Consider the following 22,088-nt stretch of genomic DNA (forward strand, 5'->3'; position numbering starts at 1 on the left):
GGACACCATCGACCTTTTTCACGGCGAACTCCGACAGCGAACTCCCGACTCTTTTCCCACACTTGCAATGGCGTGAACAGAGCAGTTACAGAGAGTGCGCTGCCGTTGACAGACCAGTACGAAATATCTTGATATAGCTACGAAGGTAACGCTCTTTAATGGAAATAATAAACTCGGAGAACGTGCCAAAAGAAGGCTGCCTCGCAGTACCACAGGTTGTGCTCCTTGCAGCAAAACTCTCGCACTTGTTCGGCGGATGTGTGTCGGAAGTTATTTGATAAGTTAGACTTCTTATTCGGTCATACATTCATCATTGTTCTTGGACGATGTTCACTCGTATTTGCCGAAAGTGAAAACTAAAACCATTCCATGCAGAACACAGACACCACCATTCCATGTGGTGTCTGTGTTCTACCTTCGTCCCTGTCTAAAAAGCGCTAGACCTATGTCTGTTGAGACACGTGGAACACGGGAGGAACATGTGGGTGGAAAACTCGGCAGCTATATACCGATGAGCGCGCGTACCGCTAAGCATGCCTCCGGTGATGTAGAGGACGGCACTGTTCTGCAGCACGCTCATGTACTCCTCGACCCACTCGGTGGAGCCCATGAAGTTCGTCTCCTCGGAGTAGAACAACGCGAACATGAGGCTGCGTCGGGGCGTCCACCGGTGGTGCTTGTGCAGGTGACAGAAGACCTTGCTCTGAAGCAGCAGCTTCGTCACCGACAGTAGCGGATGCGCCGAGCCGCGCGTGTCGTCGTGCGTCTGGCTGCCGATCATCACGAACCGATCTGCACCAGTTACACGCCGAAAGCTCCTGCTTAAGAAGCGACACCATCCGCCACTTGCGCTCGCCGATCGGTTCACCTCAGTGGCCGTGCCATGTTAGAAAACGTCGATATCATCGCTAAGACAGACCGCGCCTGCTTGCGAATCGCGCATCAAGCGCCTCGTCACGGTTCGCTCACACGTTACACTGGCCACCAAATGGCGATTAAGTGAAAGCCAGAGCTGCTGTCAGCAAATCAGGAACAGAATGCCTGCACTCAGTGCTGTTCATACGTTATATGGTCGATCACTGGCCGGAGCCATGGTTATCGATCACTGACCCTGTCATATTAACCGTCCTTCCCTGTGGATAGCTTTGGGAACTCGACCTCTGACGAGCTGACGCCACTACCTGTAGCACCACCTCTCCAAACTGTCAACGCGACCGCTGCTATTTGCTAGAATGTAATACTGTAGATGTGTTACGGCTATATTGAGCGTTGAAAGTTTGCATCAACACGTCAGAGGCCGTACACCATACACTTTTTTTTTTTTAATTTGGAGCCAGATCGCGTGGTTCATAGCGCATTCACAGTATGCTCTTTTGTTTCTTTTTCTTTTTTTTCTTTTTTTTTACTGCGTAGTGCTCATGCTAAAGATTCGCGTTGACAACACAAAGTTATGCGACGTTTATCCGTACACTACAGCTGTAAACTGTGCGTAGGCACTACAAACCTGGTTCCACTTTGCCTCTGATGATTCCGATAACATTGAGGATAGGCCGGAAGACCATCTCGTTGTGTACATCAACCTGCAACCTGAACATCGAGAATCTTTGTGAGATTTGACAATCTATTCTGCGCAACAAAACTGCGAATACTTTGTTTTCTAGTTTCGTTTGCGCATCCATTCAGGAAGCCTAGTTTTCGCGATGTGTTGCACGGTGCTTTAAAGCAAGGACATCGGCGTAAGGGAACAGCCGCTTAACCTTGAGCAGGGCGCAGTAATGCAACGGTCCTAATTAACGCGTAATACTCTTCTTACAACCTCACAGGGACGACCGGCGCCATGTCCCCGCTATCGCCTGGAGTGAATACTTGGCGATAACGGCGGAACAGAATTCAGATTAGATAAGTATCACATTATACTTTCCTCTTGAGCGATACCGGTAAGCTGCTAGTCATAATCAAGAAGAAAGTATACAACAGTTGCATCTTGCCTGTACTCACCTATGAGGCTGAAACGTGGAGGCTAACCAAGAGGGTTCTACTTAAATTGAGGACAACCCAGAGGGCTATGGAACGAAAAATGGTAGGGGCAACATTGAGAGATAGAAAGCGTGCAGAATTGGTCAGAGAAATAACTCAAGTTACCGACATTCTAGTAGAAATTAAGAAGAAGAAATGGACATGGGCAGGACATGTAGTGCGAAGAGAGGATAACCGATGGTCGCTAAGGGTAACAAACTGGATTCCAAGGGAAGGAAAGCGTAGCAGGGGCGGCAGAAAGTTAGGTGGGCGGATGAGATTAAGAAGTTCGCAGGGGTCAAGTGGATGCAGCTAGCACAGAACCGGGTTAAGTGGAGAAATATGGGAGAGGCCTTCGCCCTGCAGTGGGTATAATCAGGCTGATGATGATGATGATGATGAAGTATCACATTGTAACAGCCTAAAAATATTGTATTCGCAGTCATTATCACGTTTCCTACTCCTCTTGTTCCCAAATCGTTGATTAAACAATGAACAGTACTGTTCGGTTTGCAGAAAAAAACAAAACAAAAAAAAACTTATTTTTTACACTTTTGTAGTGCACATAGCATGCATCGGTAAACCAGAAGAAATTTTAATCACAACAGACAAATGTTACGTTCTGTCAGAAGAGGTTTTACATTTTTGCAGTGGTCTATAGCTTTATTATGTGCTTTTGCCGGGTTTACGACGATCTCGTCGTGTCGTAATCCAGGTTTCAGTGACGCGTGGGCGGGGGTGTGGGGAAGGGGCATAAATACACTAATCCCGGCTTCTGCTTCATTACGGGAGAAAAGAGTAGGTGAGTTTTTCTCAATCCGCAAGTTTTAGGCACTACACGCTTCCAGATTCAGTTGCGAATAAATCTGGTACAGTCTGTGGGACACAGTGCTTTTGCTCGAGTTATCTCCACTCATAAAGTGGCGACGGGAGAAAAAGGCAGAGGTTCGATCATGCTAGCGCTCTGCTAAGAAAAAAAAAAAAAAAAGAAGAAAGAAAATGATGGCGATGAATGGAGAGATAGGCAAAAAAACTTTGTGTTTTTCGAATTAAGGTGGCACGCAAGCATCGCTCGTGCATATTCGCTGCGGTCCGCCTACCGCAGCTGCACGCGATATTGTCCCGCACACTGTCCTTTGAGCCCAGGAGACGAGGACGATTGCCAGGAGTGAGCTCAATGAAACTGACTCACTTGATGCGTGAAGCAGATGCGTTGACGAAGCACGTAATTCCAAGCATGGGGTCCCATTTTTCGGGGCATGGTGTCCCGTCCAGCTCCCTGCAAGCGACCAAGGACAAGACGCCACGGGATCTTGACGGCCTGGCGGCCAAGCCTCGTATGGTATACCAAGCATGACATTCACATACTCTCATGGGGCACAGACATGAAGTTTGCAGGTGTCTGCTTGTGCGGACTGTAGAACATTTTTTTTTAGCCTAGCGTTACAGCATACCGCATAGCTATACAGTGTACGCTGTATATATATATATATATATATATATATATATATATATATATATATATATATATATATATATATGTGTGTGTGTGTGTGTGTGTGTGTGTGTGTGTGTGTGTGTGTGTGTGTGTGTGTGTGTGTGTGTGTGTGTGTGTGTGTGTGTGTGTGTGTGTGTGTGTGTGTGTGTGTGTGTGTGTGTGTGTGTGTGTGTGTGTGTGTGTGTGTGTGTGTGTAAACAAGGAACGCTTGATTCATTTGCGAAGAACCCAGGTCGTAAATAAGCCTGGCTATCGACTCAGTCTCTCCTTCCCCGACAGAATGGCTTCGCACAGACGATCTGTGGGCGCTGGTGAGGCAAAAAAGGGGTGGTTACGCAGCTACATTTTTTTTTTCCTCGTTGGTGGAGGCGGAGCTGCGATGCGTTCAGGTCACTTTATAGATGACATCTTAATGGAAATATAAAATACTTGTGGATGCAAAAACGACGCTGGCGCTGCTTTCAAGTGTTGTCCTTTCACTAAGTAGTCATCCACGATATTAGATATCAAATACCTCAAGTTGTTAATCCTTGCGGCTAGCTCTTGGGTAAAGTTGATTTTTGAAAGAGAGGCTATCCAGATGGATCCCCACCCTCTGTGTACGCACTTGATCAGGAGGGGCGAAAACTACGCGCTCTGAGTGACACTAACGAACGAAGAATAGGAGGAGAACGGAGATCTGCATTAGATAGAGAAAGGGGGAATCGGAGACTGCAGGTCGCTAAACTCAGCTAAGAATTATGTTTTCGGTATACTTTTTCGAAAGGACTTACTACACATTGCATTAAGCGAAAGAAGAAAATAAAGTGATTCACAGAAAGTTTGAAAAATGCTCAAATAATTTGCAGTGCTTTAAAAATACACCACCGTTGACATCAAAACCAATACTGTGTGCACTGACATCGGTGAACATATGTGAAAGCCGTCGAGTCGTAAATACCAACACCGTGAGATCCACGACGAGAAGTTTCAGCTACGACAACCGAGACGAAGGGTACATATTCAGCTTCGGGCTTAACAGAGCGAAAAGCCGCGGTCGCAGTATCGTAGCGTTTTTCCCGCACGATGACACACAATTATATAAGACTATACTGTAGTTCTCCGGGCGTCCTTTTTGGGTGGAATAGTAGAGGTGATAGGTTCTTGCACTACAGCTTGCAGTAGCCCCCAGTGGTTCCAACATAGTACATCTTCTTTTGTCACTACGGTAATTCCAACTGTGGCTCCTCTTTCTTGGCGGTTCGTTGACGTAACCTGGTATACTCTTCTCGCACGGTAAGCATTAGGAACAACTCGGGTGGCATTGAAACTTTTTCGCCCTTATATCATTACAGCTGCATAGCTCTGCCATTACTGAATGTGTATCATACTGTCTGACTCTGCTGTCCCAGCGTTCTCCTTCGATGTGTGATCTAAACGGTCTCGCTCTGTCCTTCGATCTTCTTCAATGGTGCACTAGCCCGCCCGAGGAGCCAAATCGCTTACATGCTCCAGGAAGGTAAAATTTTTATACGCGCGGCTTGAACGCTGGGAGTGTCCGATGTGCTTAGACGTGGCGCGCAAGACACAGGTTGAAAACAAAGTAAAACAAAAATTACCATTAGCACACACTTCCCCGCACCTAAACTCCTCCAAAGAAAAACAATGCCGGTTTATAAATTTTTGTAAAGTCAGTACAGGTTCGCCCTGGTACGGCGTTTCAAAACGGGACCATTGTAAGTCCGGGACAGTCGCCCTACGCACAGCTAATGACTAGTACATAATATTAAGTAGAACGAGGTGAAAACTATCAACAACTGGAAACTGGAACAACGTTGGTCAAATATGCTTTCGAGGAGATCACCGAGGCAAATTAGGTGACCGTGTTGCTTTGTGTGTTAATCGCAATAATTCCTCTATTCAAAATGTAGTTCACCTTCGGAATATCCACTTACATATATTGTAGGAACACGGCTGTTATTTGTTATATGCTGCTGTTTTTCTTTCAGGGAGCACGCACAGGGCTGCTGGATCGTCATTACGAACCTTGTAAATTTTTAAACTGCGAACCACTCATCTCTTGCATCACTTGTGAAAAGACTCACTTTAGGATACTCCTTGCGTCGTCGTAGCTGATTGGTTGTGCGGGCGTCTGTGGCATCTCGGCTTCATCGACCATGACACGATAAAGCGCATCTGCAAGTTTTTGAAAGAAGGAGATGTGGTGGCCGCAGCTGATGTGCTGTTGGCACGGTCTATGGTAAGTCTATGATGAATAAAAACACTGGGCGTTGGAACAATTCCACACTTCAGAAGTAAAATTTCAGAAATCCGAATGCATTGTCCGGTTCTCGTTGTCTGGCTAATTACGATAGCCTCTGAGACATAGAGAAAGCAGTACCGACCAAACCATAAACCGATCAAATAGCCTCGCGATGTCGGTTTTACAATGCGTGTTGCGTAAGCGCACAAAGCGGTCGATTTCTCGGCGGCAATGTTTCCCGCCATGTTCATTTTCGCTAGAGAGAGACATGAGAATGCGCCCATGTGTGCTCGGGCCGAAAATAACTAACACATAGCGTTGGCGACTGAGAGAGTGAAACAGTCACTATCAAGGGTACATCAGGCTTCGGGATGAGACTGCTCCGACGAACTGGTGATTTGTTATTCTTTAGTAACATGGCGGTTACTGCGTTTTTACACTCAGCGCATTTATTACTCTTTAAAGTGTAATCCCTACAGAGATGCTGCGAGCTACTACACATTATCAGAAACAAGCTTGCTCACTTTATGCTCATAAAACGGTATACCTGAGCGACGGAATATGTTTCGCCCTTGATAACTCAGTAGAAAGACACCTTTGCTGTTTTTGGCTAGCCTGGATCTGTCTTATGAAATCTTCCATACAGGATCATGATTTACAAAACTGTAGAAGCATTATTTACAAAACTGCATTTGCATGTCTTTAAAATCTTCTCATGATTGTTCGCCGTCACGTATATGTTGTAACCACATGTCTCTTTATTCTTATCATCCTTAATACTAAGCCTTCACCCTCCGTCCTAAAAAATCCTGACATCATCCTAAAATTATTGTGAAAAGTCGTTCCGATCCCGTGGTATAATTACATAGTTGAAATTCATACCCTCCTCCCTCCCCTCAAACAAGAGTAAAAGCCCCGCTTCTTCATCTACAGTGAGGTACGTAATAGCGATAGGCGCATCATTTAGGAAATGCGGGCACACTTTTTTATCACACAAACATCTTCACATCTTCTCGCTTCTTCCTGCACTTTTCATTTCCCGCTGATTTTGCTGTGTCCTGCCTCTGTTTTGAAGCTTTCTTTTGAGAGTCGGCCTTCCCGCACGTTGACTTCGCTTGCGGTGAAGCTACATTGCGGTAGTGGAATCGGCTGAAGGCCGCCATTAACCCACCTATGGACAAGTCTCGCGTAGTATATATAGTGTGCTGTGGTGCACTGACGCATGACCACATGACTAACTGACCGCTTTCCTAATTACGCGTCACAACGAATGAGAGTTAATTGGTTAGCTTTGGCTAAAAATAAATATTGCGGTATATCATCGTCACATATCGTTGGATATCGCATGTCGAGTATAACTGCGGTAAACTACTTGCATCTCTTAACTAGTTGAAAAGTTTTAATTATAATTAAAAATTGAACTTTGTACTCCGTAATCAAGTGTTGCACCATTAGATAGTTTATACAGCGTAGGATTGCACCACGCTAATTGCAAGCCATAAATAATGTTATTTAGTTCAGTTTGATTAAAAACTATACTTTACGTACGCTGCAATCTCAAGTCATATATTCTCAACGAGTAAAATCTTAAATCCAACGCAAACCATGCAAAAAACGGAACGTAAAACAGAGCTAACTCTCTTCTAAGTCCTTTTAACCATAATTATACTGCTGCCAATTTTTTATTATATGGATTTTTGTTTTGCGTTAGAAAACACTGTACACAATACTGCCGTGGCTTATGGATGCGAACTTAAGTGTGCATCGAAATAACACGTGAAAAAAGAATAAGAAAAAAAAAAGACTATTCGCACAAAAATGCGATCAGCCGTGTTGTGCGACTCTTTCGTACTCTCCTGGTTTCCTCATCCATTTCCACGACCCTATTTTGAAGCACGAGCCTCGCTCGTCGTGTGGGCCATGGGACCAAGTCTACCCTGGGTGTCAAAGGGGTGCAAAATCGACGAAAAAAAAAGAGAAAAGAACGGCAGTTCAGAGTCGCGCAAATCTCGTTGCTCGCTGCTAAATCATCATCGTATAGAGTCGCGTGCGTTGCTATGAGTAGGTTTGAATCAAAAACAAAATTTCGTCCTGCGGCAGCCTCAGTGACACGATCTAGCGCGACACCTCGCGTCCGTTTTGATTTTTTTCCCCACAATTCTGCGCTCCGCCATTAATGAAATGTGCCACGAAAGTACAGAGCGGCGTCTTTGTGTAAGAGCGGGCTCCTTTCAGACGAGGAGCGGTGCTCACCGACGGCTGGGTATCCCGGTGTCAGGGGGTCTCCTCGAACGTACGCGGCACTGCTCCTCTGGATGGCGCTGCCACCAACCCAGATCGACTCGGGGAAGGCCTGCTCCTCGTTGCGGGGCGCCACGTCGCTCGCGTCCATGAAGATCACCAGGGCAGAGGCGCCCATCCGCTCCGCGTTACGGACCTGCGCAGGTAACGCGCGTATTCGTCGGAACATTCCACCGAAAAACGTCCCCTCTTCGTTTTTCGTTCATATGTTAACCAGCGCAGAGCTGCATTACATTAGGCACATGGCTGCGAACTACAGTCTTGATTACAGCGCTTGGAGCTTGGAACACAGCGCTTGGAACAGCGGTGGGTGTTTACGGTATTTTTTGCTGGCTTTTTGAAGCATTCTAGGCTTTCCCCTAACCTAGTGCTCGGCTTTCTCCGGGGCGAAATTCTTGAAACAACGGGAATTTGAACACATCTCGAGCAGACCAAAGCAGTTAGCGATGACGTGCTTCGACCTACGCTGCCCTCAGTTGCCCCAATAGAAATAAAATCACTAAGCTTGAACGGTAAGCAATAATTCGCGCAAAAGCACGTATATAACACTGCTGGGAGTTCTAGCTCGCTCGTATACGACACACGTCGCTGTTCGTTTGTCACTACGCCCCCACAGGGTTAGTGGAGGATTTCGCTTCTCTGTCTCCCCTTATTTATCAACGTACCTATACATATTTAAGGAACTGCAAAGCTGGAAGACAGCTCTATACTCTCTTTTTATTTTCTAGTGAGAAGGCAGACTAGGAAGTAGAGAAGAAGATGAAAAGGACGGCGCCTGGCATGCGCGTGGTTTGTGTTTAAGGCATCACGTTCGTACTACTTTCTATGCAAGCGTAAGTTATGCTAGCCGTTATGTGCACGCGGCTCCTAAATTTGGTGAATTAGGACATGTGCGTTGCGCAGTCACCTTTTCTCCAACGGTTATCTTTCCAGTGCGGACGATGACAACCATGCCATGCAGGTCTACGTTGCGGAAGAAACTGTAATCCTGAAGCCTCCCGTAGTTGACGTACACGGGTGCCCCCTGGAAAATTGCAAGGCAAAAGGGTGCACGCCCTGAAGTTAACGTGCTCAAGTTCATTTAACGCCGAATTATTCAGTGAATTTAAACTGTAACGGCTAGGAAAGTTTTGTGATTTTATTGCTTTCTGAGGTCACACGGGATGTAAAATTTATTTACACAAGTGTAGGTGTATATAGGTGTACAATATATACATCATTTTACTACATGCCCTCTTACCTTTTGAGTGTACTTGGGCCACGTACAAGTTTACGTATTCCTTTCAAGAAGGATGTTTTCGGTTGGTCGTGAAACCACTTTTGCATCGCTTCCCGCGAGTCTTTATAACGGGCTCACTGCAACGCATTCGTGCGCAGGGGACAATCATACTGACGCCTGCACACACATTCATCGAGTTTCGCACGCCTGACCATAGCCTCAAGGAGGCTATGGCCTGACACGTGTGATGGTCATGCGTGCGCAATATGACCTAGATCGCGTAATTCGCGAGACAGATATTGCCGCGTAAACATGTCCGCTCCTATATATCAGTTGGTACCGAGGAGGAATAGCGAGCAGTGATCCGAGTTCCCTAGTCGCATGGTGTGCTCGGGGCTCCAATACGTCACAGACTTTTATGGCGTTGGAACAGTTTTGCCGGCATGCATCGCTGCCTCAGCGGTGACTTCGCAAAAATACAGGCGGCGGTTTCGTTTTGCACAGTTCCCTTGCTATGGAAGCACGTGCGTTCATCTCACTTCGCCTTCACCACGGGGAGGTGCGACGTAAACTGGTTAGCATAATCATATCCAGCAGTCTAGTTGACAAAGACGATCCAAACAATGCGGCAGGAGAAGACCCCTTTCAGTCGTCTCCTGTTCGTAGAGGCGCATCTTACGAAAAAAAAAAAAAAAAAAGAATGGGGCGTGGTTAGCCGCAATACAGCAAATGTGAGGTACTTTAAAAAATTATGCGGCTGCGATATGCCCCCGGAAATGAAATACGAGAGGCTTCTTCCATTGTTTTGACCTGTCGACAGTGTTATCCCGATCGCGTCAATGAATCGTCGAGTGCATTTCGGTTCATTGAGTCAGCATCGACATCGGTAGTCTCGCTTATCAGTATGTACGGCCGGGAGGCAGTGAACAAAGTGTTTTTATTATCCGACAAGGGGCTGCTAGCGCACTGAGCACGACGAGGGCGTGCGATCGTTCGGCACTAGTGGGACTCAGTATGTTCTGCCCGTACCTTTCGTGCAGCACGCAGAAGCCGCTACGTAGTTAGTTACTGCCGGTCATGTAGCGTCTGCAATGCAAATGTTGCTCTCAGTAGAAAACAGCAGAAAATGCTATCGTTGTCGTCCGCTGCTGCCACTCGGCTTGAAGAATATCGTTAAAAGTGAGCCCAGTAAAGCATCGCGGGAATGGGACGACGGCAAGGGACGTACGATGTGGCTTAGAAAATAGGCCATAGTCGTTGTGCGCTAAGTCACTTTCCTCGAGTTTGAGTATAAAGGCGTGGTTAACTGCACCGCTGGTGCTATACACGTTTTAAAGGAAGGCGATATCCTGCGTCAAGTGGATTAGGAACCTGCTTTAATGGGCGTACACACACCCTGTGTTCAAAACACGCCGATGGTAAGCAGGAGTATTCAGTGGCCGGTGTGTCGCTGCCGGCAAAGCGCGCACCGACCACGACGACCAATCACAACAAACGAAAAGTTCGATAATTCTTCTCAATACACGCCGAGAGATTCTTGTGCCTGTGTGCAGTTCAAAACAAACTCGCTGCGTTTGCCGGCTTGGCAACGTCAGAAGCAGAGCAGGGGAATGGTAACGAAATGACAGAAGCGACAAGGTCTGAGAGTTAATTGGCCAGGAAGGCAAGTTCCAGACTAAAACTGTTCTTTCTCCGATACCAGTGGCCGGCATTCCGTCGTTCACATGCTTACTAAGAAGATGTATACGCTTACGGAAAGAAATAGCGCTACAGATTGGTTAAGACGAGAGAAAAAAAAAATCCATATTTTTCTTTACTCTATCTTGTCTCGTCTATACTGGACGCATGAGGTATTCACGCCACAAGGGCCCACTTACAATGCCCGTGCCGCTCGAAGCGAAAGCCAGGTACGCGGGTGGGATGTGAGTTTTGCCGGCGAGCATCATGAGATCTCTGGAGGAACAGGTCAGCAGCAGTTGGTTGTCTTTGAACAGCATCACCTGCGCACGCGCAGAGACACAGCGGCTCTTAGTGTCTCGCGCACCGCGGGAATCGGCGCCGCGAAAAATGCAGTTTGTATCGGTACAGCGATTTCCAATAACCGGAGGAAGCACATCAGCAAGAGCGCCCGCTTAGGTGCATCGTTCAAACTGATGTACGCCTTCTCGTTATCTGGTCTATACGCACCCCCAGACCTCAATGTTTAAGGAGCGCGTAGCCCACAGCAGTTACACACACGCGCATATCTCGTTAATATTGCTATCATGTGCGTTGCAAACTGAACTATATACGTATTCGATGCCGTCAAGGCTCACACGAATTCTTGGCGTAGCTAACGCAGCGAGACTCCAGTGCGAGTCGCACGCCGTAATATTTAAATTAATTATTTTAACGAGGCTGAAGCACTGAAACTTTAGGTTCAAGAAATTTCTGCTCTACAGTCGTTTGCTTACACTCAAGTGCATTCCTAGCAGTTTTCTGGGTAATAAAAAATTTCTTCATTAAAAGGTCTCATCGTACTGCTATGTACAGGTATACAATTTCGCGAAAATAACTTTTATGCGATGCATGCGTTTTTTTAAGCACTCTTTGTAACGGGCTTTTGAACATAACACTGAGGCCAAACTCCGCAATTTCCTTTTGTCATTTTTAACTTGCGTACGTTCAGTGTACGTGTGAGGGTGTAAGGTTAAACGCCCCTTTTTTGTACAAAACAGGCATCCGGCTCAAATACAGTATGATCGGGTCGGGAGGAGCTTGCACTAAAGGCAAAAGTGTCAGCATGGTGATCATGCAACGCGAAAATACCAGCTTCTCGTGAATATCAACGCCGCTCTATACAGTCGTGCCTCGTTAATATGGACACTTTGGTTTCCGACCAAAACTGTCCATACAGCGAGTCATCCATAATAACGAGTCACGAATAAAAACAAAAAAGGACTTTATTGAGAAAAGAGAATTGTGATTAACGATTGCTTTTGTACATAACAGTGTGCACTGGACTCAAAATTTCACAGAACACCGGCACTTTTGAGTGCATTATCCTTGTCATTGTTGTCTTCGAAAAATTGTAGTGCAGTCTGAAGCGACTCGCTTACCATGACACCCGTGATGGGCTTTGTGTTGGTCGAATTTTCGAGAACGAACTCCTCACTGGGCGATGAATCAGCGTCTGATTCTCTACTCACCGCCACTTCCAAAATGGCCTCTTCACTGAGTAGCCGCTAAGTAGCTGCTTGAGATTCTCCTGAGGCGAGGAAACAGCTGAGCTGTCGACACTAGTCCCTCGCAGCTTGGATTGACTGAGATGGCTTTTGCCGCTTGTATTCACAGATTTCTTCGCGCCTACGTTCAGCTCTGTTCTTTTGTGTTTAACTCCCGCCGTGCCAAAAGCCAGACTCAAGTTCAGGGCTACAGGCTCCTGATGATGTGCACTTTTTTGCGCAGTTAACCTTTCTGCCGTTCCGCTCTTCTGATTCTTTTTTTGCCTTGTACTGTTTCTGTAAGAAAGCGAAGGAGTCAAGCTGGCAAGCTGCTATGCAGAGGGCTATCGAACATCCCATCTTCTTGGCGCCGTTTTTATGTGTTCCCATAAAACAAACACTGCAAGCTGAAGTACAGTTTAGAACGACGTCTAGGCAACTACGACGGGCTCAGACCTTGTCAAGGCCGCATCGTTGACTCAAAGCGAAGCCGACATACGGACCGCCTAGTGTGCAAAGTTTGTCAGTTCGGCAGCGCAACAGGGACGAAAACCAGGAGCATGAGAGGGAAGCGCGTCCAGGATGGGACGCCCGGTCCCGGTTGCGTGTTCATGCGTCATCTTTCTTTTGTCGCTCTACTTTGTGAGTGTGTATTAACTCTCACCGAAAAGCGTTAACGGCTTCGTGGAACACACATTGCGCTTTGGGACAGAAAACTTCAGTTCCCACCGCCACTGTAGGCACTTGTCTTTCTTCCTGTCATTTCTTTCTTACGCTTTTACCGGCCTCTCTGTTACGTTCAGCAGTATTTATTGCAACCACATGTTGCTGTTTTCCAGACTGCGGCGGCACTTCCGCTGCACCCAGAAATCTCCTGGTTCCCCCCTTTCGGGGTCTTTCTTACGCTGACCTTCGGTTTTCTGTGTACGTTCCGCTCCGCTCTTGCACTTCCCCCCCTCCCCCCACCTCCCCTCTCCCTTAGTACGGCGACACGCAGGCTTTGGTTCTTTCCAACCGCACAGGACTCGTTCAGGCATCCCGCCGTATCGGCTGTCGCGTAGGTTCGCGGGCGGCGCGCCCTTCTTTAACTTGCGTTCGGACTACTCTGCTTTTTTTTAAGCACTGTACATATTAACGAGACAAAAATACATGGGCCCAAGTGGGGCGCGTGAATTCTTCCCCTGTCCATTGTCCAGACAGCGAGTTTCCATATTAACGAGGCATAAATACATTGAAAAGGTTTCGTCCCCAGAAAAACTGTCTATAATTCGGGTCGTCCATATTAACGGGGGTCATATTAACGGGGCACGACTGTATATCCAAGCAGGAGCTGGTTGTCATGGGTAGCCATAGAGTCACGCTCGCATTTTCTGCATTTCAATGACGGGAATACAAAAGAACGACGTTTAACAGGCGGCTCACTTGCATGCAGCCTTATAGACACAGTCAACCCAGCATCAATGCAGGAGCCGTGCCAGTATAGCAAATGCAAAGGGTGGTGCTCTACACGATTCGCACGAGCGAGGGCAGCTTCTGTCTCGGCTGAACACGTGGTTGTGCCGTTGTTCAGCAAATAAAACGAGCACGGTTATACTGTACAAATTGAAGGGGAGTGCAATGAACACTCATTATCTTGAACTAAAAGAAAAAAAGCATATATGAATGGGTTATAACAGCCCGCGAAACATATGCGCCATTTCAACGTTGACGTCATCATCGCCGTTAACACTGTAAACATAATGAAACAAATGCCCTAGAAAAGAAAACATTGGCAGCGGAATGTGCAATAAATTTCATCGGTGTATTATCGGCCACAAAAAGTGATGATATAGGAAGCTGTGCAATATCACAATTTCTGCGCAGAATTATGGAATTTAATTGCATGCAGTTTGCAGTAGTGTATGGAAACTCGGCAGTGCCGCTCTCAACCCTGAGCCCGCGTTTAAATTTTTGGTACGAAAGCACCCATATGGGAGCCAGAGCCAAGCAACGACCTTGGTTGTGCCTGACTCCCGACTGGCCCGCCAGATCGCGACGTCACAGTCCAAGCACCCCGATGCCAGTAATTCAAAAACTAAACTATGATTGAACACTGTTTCTAGCCAAGTTCTGCAAAACAGAAGTGAAACAGAGCTAAACCATGATCCAAATAGTGGTTTTGCATAGTATCATCAGTCTGACCAGATTAAACCCGGATCTCTTCTTTTTTTTTTTTTTCGACACTGTGAACTTTTGTGGCCGGTTGTACATTAACGAGCAATTTAAATACAAGGAAAGGGCAAGTGGCCGTTGTCAGCCTGTGATGGCAGACCACGCATGCTGAGGCTGATAAAACTTTATTCCCAATAAGTTGGAGGAACAGGGGACGTCAGCTAGCGTGCCGCAGGCCGTGGAGACTTTTGGCAACGCCGGCCCATTCGACGGCCTTGAACTGAATGCCAGGGTCATTGCTGAACCTTAGCTTGTCCCAAGCTTCTTTAGAGGGATCAGGCAAGAGTTTTGAGGGAAGCTTACGGGCTTTGCACGCCCAGATCATATGCTCGAAGTTGTCTTTCTCCCCGCAAAACCGGCAGAAGGGATTCATATCCTTATTTATGAATTTTGATATGTAGTTTGGATTGGGGAGGATCCCCGTCTGTAGCTGTCTCCATATGACTTGTTGTTATCTGGTCAGTGTTTTATGGGGTGGTGGGAGTGTTCTTCTTATTGCTTTGTAATGTGCAGTGAGTTCGTGGTATGATACGGCTGGCTCACCGAAAGGTTCCGGTTCCTGATTTTGCGCCACCGCTCGGCCGGCTAATTCTCGAGCGTATTGGTGGGCAGCCTCATTTCCCTGATTCTTCGCATGAGCATGGGGTCCATATTAATTCGATCTCTCTCAAGAGAGGAGATTCTCTTATTTCACTGAGTATTTGTGAGGTGGGATTGGAGACTCTACCTCTAGCAAAGTTACTGATTGCCAGTTTGGAGCCGCTTACTATGGTTGTTGCACTAGTAAAGGCGATGGCGGCTTCCTCCGCCACTAGGGGTCTGGATGTGGAAACAGTCTCCGCCATAACGAGTCTCGCTGGGTTAGGGTTGGGCTGTGAGACTCCACATCTCGAATATTTGTTAGGGTCTTCGACGTTTCTGCGGCATCGACGTAGATGACATCCTGTAGCCGGCTCAAGGTCTTGTGCAGGCTCTTAGCTCGTGCTTTTCTTCGGCCTTGATGTGCGTGGGGGTTCATGTTCCGATGAAGAGGTTTGATGGTAATCCTCTTCCGGATATCACGTGGAATAGTTTGAGGGAGGTCTTGTAGGGGTTCGCCCTCAATACCTAATCTCTCAAGTATGATCCTACCGGCAGGCGTGCTGGACAGGCGCCTTATTTGGGCAGTTTGTTGTACTTCTTTGAGTTCCTCGTAGGTATTGTGGACCTAGAGTTTGAGAAGCTCTTCGTTGGGAGTCGAGCGAACCAGGCCCATTGCTGTTTTGTAAGCCATTCCAATGATGGCGTCGACTCTCTCAACTTCGTTTCTTCGGAGTTTTAAGTACGGGAGGGAGTATGTAATCCTGCTTATGATGAACTAAGGCGAGATAGTGCGAACAACGGCGAGTGTTATAATAACAGTGTTTTCCAAATGTGCAGTTTTGAGACAGCCAACGTTCCGCAGCCTTCGGATCATGGCAAGGCGGGGTTCACGCCGAAGCACAGTGAGGTGCGTTTTCTAGATACATTTGCGCGTTGGAGGAAAAGGAACAAAATTACACTTTCGCCATCACTGAACGCAGCCCAAGTGCTCCGAAATGTCCTGCTCTAAGGTCGTTTTCTATGCTGGAGACTGCAGTACACTAAGACTAATGAATCGTAGATTTGGCACAGCACTTTAACAGCCTAGATTCCGTTACGGACGCATAGACCGGTTTCTTTCTAGCTTACCGACATTGCTTCCTTGCACGGTACCGCATGGACAATGCATGCGAACCCGTCGCGGTCCCTTGTGCATCACATAGTGGAATACAAGTAAGCATAACAGCAGTTGATAGCAATGGGCTAGATATGATTAATTTGTTCACGGCTTCCTATGTTAATTTGCCGATCAGCCATAACAGTAACTGAAATCAGATTCTTCTTGTTTGACTGTATCAAGAAAGCCCGTGGCATCAGAATGATCGAAGTTGCGATTCTGTCGCGTGGTTAGCGTTTTCGTTAAGGTAACAAGAAACGCTTTAACAGTGGACTGTTTTTTGTCACAGGAGAATTCTGCGTGGCGGTCACTGCCTAATTCCAAGTATAACTTGGACATTTATCGGTAGTCTTGGCCCCGTAAGTCGCGTCCGCTTGCTTTCGGCACATTTAAAGCGTCTTCCCGTCGGCGTTGGCTGGTGAGTTGCTCACCTTATTGTCCATAGTCGCGTTCGGTCGGCTCGTCAGGACCATGTACATGGGCTCCTTCACCACATCCATACCAATGTCTTTCCAGTACTTGGCCACCGACCTGATGAGGTCCATTCCACCGGCGTCCTTGGCGGTTAGGTTACTGCGAAAGACGTTAAGTCTGATCACGCCAACATTCCATTCACGTAAACGCATATGACGGCAAAGCCACATCACTCGACTAAATTTGCAAGAAAAGCAGCTTCGTACACAGAACCTCACGAAATTATCTTCTCCGCTAGCTCTCCTAATGCCCTCTGGCAAAAAAAAAAAAGAAAAAAAAAAAGTAGTCGCGGCTGCCAGGTGCGTGGGCCGCCTTTTTTTTTTTTTAATCACTGCATATTCTGTGCGTATTGTTCAGTCATATAGGATATTTTCGTAAAATATTAAATATAGTTGAGCAGCATAGTTAAATGCGAACAGCTCTACCTTGCACACAGCTGGAGTCAACTATCGTCGATTCTCGACAGAGAACGATTACTTGGTGTTCTAGGGCGCCGTGTGTACGGCGCGATGTATGCGCGAACAACTACTCAAGCGGCGTCTACGCCCTCACATTGTCGCTGAAAAAAAAAAAAAAGAAAAAGAAAGAAAGAAAGACAGGTGGCTATCTACGCAGCGGCATCTTCCGCAGAGACGAGACTTACTGGAACTGGTTCTTGATGGCCCGTGCCGTGATGTTGTGCCTGATGGCGTGGTAGACACGGTCGTGCTGGTGGTACCTCTCGGTGGCGATCTGATCGTGGATGCTGAGCAGGCGGGTCATGCGATCGTTGACGACGGGCTTTTCGCTCAGCTTGAACAGGTACCAGAGCATGAAGGTGGTCGCCACAGCGGCGAACAGCACCCAGCAGATGACCCACTTGAGCAGGAGCCGCTCGGCGGGCGTCCGCGCGTACTGCTTGCGCTGCTGTATGGCGGCCATGCGCACTTTATCCGCCATGCCCGGAGACATGGGGCCCCCCGGCGACATCATGGCCCCCGGCGACATGCTGCCGCGCCTCTGCAGGGGCATCGGCTGCCCTACACGCACGGCCCGCCATCGTAGTAGTATCAGCATCTGATTTGCTTTTGCTGGACTGCTCACAAGCAAACGAGTGTTATATATAACGAGATATGGTATGACACCACCCGGAACACTGTGCGACTGTCGGTGTCACAGTCTTGATACAAACGTCGGGAAAACTGCCGCCACATGGAGGTCCGCCAGTGCTAAATACACATCATTGCCCGAAGGGGCAGTGCTCTCCTTGGTCGTGGGAGATTATGGGAGATCATACAGGTCGTGGGAGATCATACAGATGCTTGATGACGCATTTTTTAGGATCAATTGCATGTACCAACACGCCGCTGGCTTCTCTCGTAATGGAACTACTGAGGCTTCTGGATTGAAGGTGTGCGCGCACCGACCCCGTGCTTGTGGCAGGCCAGTTCCTGCTTCGATCAGTATGACGAGGCCATAGCTTGAAAGCACTGACCGCGTAGAGACGAGGACAGCCTACACTGCTGATAACAATGTGTTTTAGGGCGAAAGCCTTTAATGCCTCATCGTTGACGGCAGAAGGTTGTCAGCCGAGGTGTCACGCTTTAGAAAGCGAGGTTAAAAAATAAATTAATAAACCCTGTCTCCACCGGGAATAGAACCTCCATTCCTTGGATCGGCCCAGAGCTTTACCAACTGCGCCTCGCCCCGGATCGTGAAACGCTCTTCATAATTCCCCTTGTCTACCGTGAGGATGATACCGGGATTCCGCGAGTGACGGATACTGCGCCTTTCCTTTCCTGTAAACGAATTATAGAACGCCGGTGAACTTTGATGCGTTCAATGAAATGCTGGTTGTGTTCGACAAGAGGCGACAGATCATGACATCACAAGGCGACTCATGCAAATACGAATCTGACCCCGGTGGGCGTCCGATCCAGGCGTCCGTACGCCCTTTCATTTGGCGCTTCCTCGAACGCCGCACCACAGAGGAAACAAGCAGATCCAGATGTCTAGGAGGCGTAAGTAGAGCAGGCATCAGTGGCGTTTTAAACCGATTTACAGGATAGAAAAGGCGCAGTATCTGTCACAATTCTCCGCTGACACATGTACCACGCCGTAAAGAGAGAGGAAGGTGGGAGTGAAAGAAGAAAGGAAGATAAAGGTACCGTAGTGGAGGGCTACGATGCACCGTGCTATAATGGCTTTCGCCTCGTATCACTTTAGTGGTCCAAAGTGCCCTCGAATTTGTCTAGTGCCGAATCGTTCAGTCTGGTCTTTCCCCCCATGGAATCAAAGTAAGTAGTGAGCAAACATGTCGCCCTTGATCACAATACAGGGAGAGGGGGGGGGGGGGGGAGGGGGGGCCGGGGTGATATAGCATCATTTCATGTCGAGCGTGCTTGCTGGAACATCAGTCGGGATCGGACGCAGTGAGGATAGGAAGCGTCCACGTGAAAGCGGAGCATACTGGTGCGTAATTTTAGTACCTTGGCGTCAACTGGCCGATATTAGTCGTCGGTCGATATCAGATAATGGTAGCTAGCGAACAATTGAATAATTTCCTTATCGCATTCTCATTAGAGCAACAAAACACTGCGGAATACATTGTGGCTTCCTACCTGCTTTTTAATCACCATCCCTTAGAGCGAAGTCAATGTATGAGAACTGATGCATTGAAGGCACTTCAATTATCTACTAGTTTCCGAAAACACATTTAAATTATTCCATTTTTTTTTATTCTAAACGTGCCGATGACGTGGCTAATATCAGAAATTTAGTGACTCATTTGATAAAATTTAGCAGCTTAGCGTGTCCGTGTCCGCAGGTCATAATGACTTAGTGCTATTCTAAACGTTTTTAAGCATTCATTCGGCGTTTTCAACTCACAGTTAAAATTAAGAAGGCTGATAGTTCGGGGTTTATAAAGATACATACTGCGTTTGTCGCATCATGTGAACAGCCAACGGCATTCAAAACAATCTATTTGTCTCTTCAAATCTGCTCGCTTAAATGAGACGATGGAGGAACTGAGAATAACATGACATAAGTATTTCGTGTCGCGTTGAAAAAGTTAATGAAAAGTAAGTGCCGCAAATTCCTTGAATCTATTTTACCGGAAACTGCTTCTGGTAGTTTCGTAATCGATGATATTGACACAGGTGAAACATACACCATTGCCAATGCATTCAACAGTTACTTTCTGTCGATGTTGATTTGTGCTATAACTTGGGAAATTTCTCAATACAACCTTGGCCTCATTTTCGCGCAAGTCGCTTCCGCTTCATGGACAGCAACAATTACTCTTTACCGTTTCTAATTCGCTTCCTTCTTCCTGAACAGCTTTCGAGCGCTGCTGAGAGCTGATTCGTAAGCCCCGTGTATTTACATTCATTCATATACAGCGCGAGGTCATTAATCCGCACCACAGCGACGACAGGCATGGATGAATCTTTTCACTTATAGCAAAGAAAAATACGGCGACCTTGTTCGGAGATGCTAGGCCGTCGTCCAGGCTACCACAAAGTAAACTCGAAGACCGCTGTACAGAAGGCACTAGCGACTAATTCTGGCAGTTTTCCAACACAGCCACGAAATGGAACTCGTACAGCGATTTTCCCTCCCCTACGCCTCTTCAACGTCGTCTGTTCACACGCAGACAGGTTGAGGCTCTCGGATAAATTACTCATCCTAAACATGCCAATAGCTGTGTGAGCTTGAGCTCTCGTTATAGACTGAGCTCCAGCAGTGTTTAGCGGACACGGTACAGGCGATCTCATGACCACGTGCTAAGCATGGACTTCCATGGCAGCGAGCGTGTAACTAATTTCAATGTGCTCGCGCACTTGTACGCAAAAAAATAATTAAAAAAATAAATAAAAAGGACCTGGAAGAAGAAATGCCCGCTAAAGTGCGAGCGGCGAAGCAAAACACGCATGGCCTGAAGTCTGCAGTAAGCGGCGACACAAAATAGCAGCAAATTAAACCTTAATACCCCTCGATTGCAAAATGGAAACGCTGGCGTGGCTGCCTTATGCTGTAGTTGAGTGTGCCAGTGTTTGTTCTACTGCATATCAGTCAGCCTAGGTAGCAATTATGCGACAGTGGCCATAACCTCCAATCGCCGCCATAACCTTAGCGTGCACTGACTTCCTTGTAGTACGTTTCCCGGAGTCTGCTTTTCGCTTTCTTTAGAAAAAAAAGAAAAGATTATCATTTCTCATGCTATTCTGCAAAGCCTGCCCCGCCTGCACTTTACGGACGAGAACTTCGGCGAAGGGGGAGCCTACGTTTGTCACCGAGGGACAAGGACAAAAGCATAAAGCCGGGTCGCGAAGCAGAAGCTAGCCAAGCGCTGCTCGTTTGTCGCCGAAATTTTCGCGTCGCAAAGCGCCGCCTTTTTTGAGGTCGTGCTGAGAGAGAGGTGGCGTGACTAAAGCTCCACTCAGCACCAAGAAGGCTATACCTACGTATGGTTGCATTAATTAGGTCCGCTTTCCATCTTGAAACCTCCAGATAAAGAACGCCCGCAGAGAAACACTGTTCGTCACGGTGGGAAGCCGACCGATTCCCCAGCCGCGTCGTCGCGCGCCGAGCAAGAACGCGAAAAGGAGCCTTCTCCCGAAAGCTACTGCGCTGATAGCAGGCCGCTCACCATAAGCGCCGACGGGTTGAGGCGTGCGGTACATCCCGGTTCGGACCGCTCGCGCAAGGCCGCCGCTCCAAGAACGATGCCCTAGTGGCTTCGTCGCTTTTCCTCTTCCTTCGTTTCCGGGCCAGCTGCTGGTGCGAGTTTTCCTCTTCTTTTCGACCCCGGCTACGAAGTGCTTGGTGAAACACAATTGGATTGGAAAACATTTATTGTCAGCAATGAGCGATTTGTGGGCGCTACACTTAGATGGCCTCAAGTCCGTTGCTCTCGGCGACCTTATGAGCCCACTCAGTAGCCCGAACTTGCGTCAACGGGTCTGAGCTAGCCAGTATAGCCTCATGGTAGTGGGTCCGCCTGTGGCGGCGCTTTTTTGCAGCTCCATAATATGTGATCGTAGCCGGCTATTTCGCTGCAGTGTTTACAATTTGGATTGTATTGTGCTGGGTACATGCGTGATAATTTAGATGGGCTCAAGAAGGCACGCGTCTGGAGACGACGCCAGATTACTTCCTGCCTTTTGTCAGGTTTCTTGTCTGGTGGAGGATATATCCGCCTT

At 47.5% G+C, this 22,088-nt stretch overlaps 1 protein-coding gene across 1 annotated transcript in view; it reads right to left on the reverse strand.

Annotated features, from left to right (window-relative positions):
- Positions 1 to 21,569, reverse strand: part of LOC146201833 (N-acetylated-alpha-linked acidic dipeptidase 2-like) — a 38,472-nt gene extending 16,903 nt beyond the window's left edge. The window contains exons 1-10 of the mRNA XM_084583467.1: positions 21,536 to 21,569; positions 17,546 to 17,921; positions 16,860 to 17,001; positions 11,154 to 11,276; positions 8,965 to 9,081; positions 8,010 to 8,193; positions 5,599 to 5,689; positions 3,209 to 3,295; positions 1,505 to 1,587; positions 526 to 792 (exon numbers count right to left, since the gene is read on the reverse strand). Of these exons, the coding sequence (XP_084439593.1) occupies positions 526 to 792; positions 1,505 to 1,587; positions 3,209 to 3,295; positions 5,599 to 5,689; positions 8,010 to 8,193; positions 8,965 to 9,081; positions 11,154 to 11,276; positions 16,860 to 17,001; positions 17,546 to 17,921; positions 21,536 to 21,569 (1,504 nt within the window). The remainder of the gene's footprint in view (positions 1 to 525; positions 793 to 1,504; positions 1,588 to 3,208; positions 3,296 to 5,598; positions 5,690 to 8,009; positions 8,194 to 8,964; positions 9,082 to 11,153; positions 11,277 to 16,859; positions 17,002 to 17,545; positions 17,922 to 21,535) is intronic.
- Between the last annotated feature and the right edge of the window lie 519 nt (positions 21,570 to 22,088).

This window comes from Amblyomma maculatum, chromosome 1 (genome assembly GCF_055883805.1).
Source record: "Amblyomma maculatum isolate TAMU_Amacu chromosome 1, ASM5588380v1, whole genome shotgun sequence".
Lineage (NCBI taxonomy): Eukaryota > Metazoa > Arthropoda > Arachnida > Ixodida > Ixodidae > Amblyomma > Amblyomma maculatum.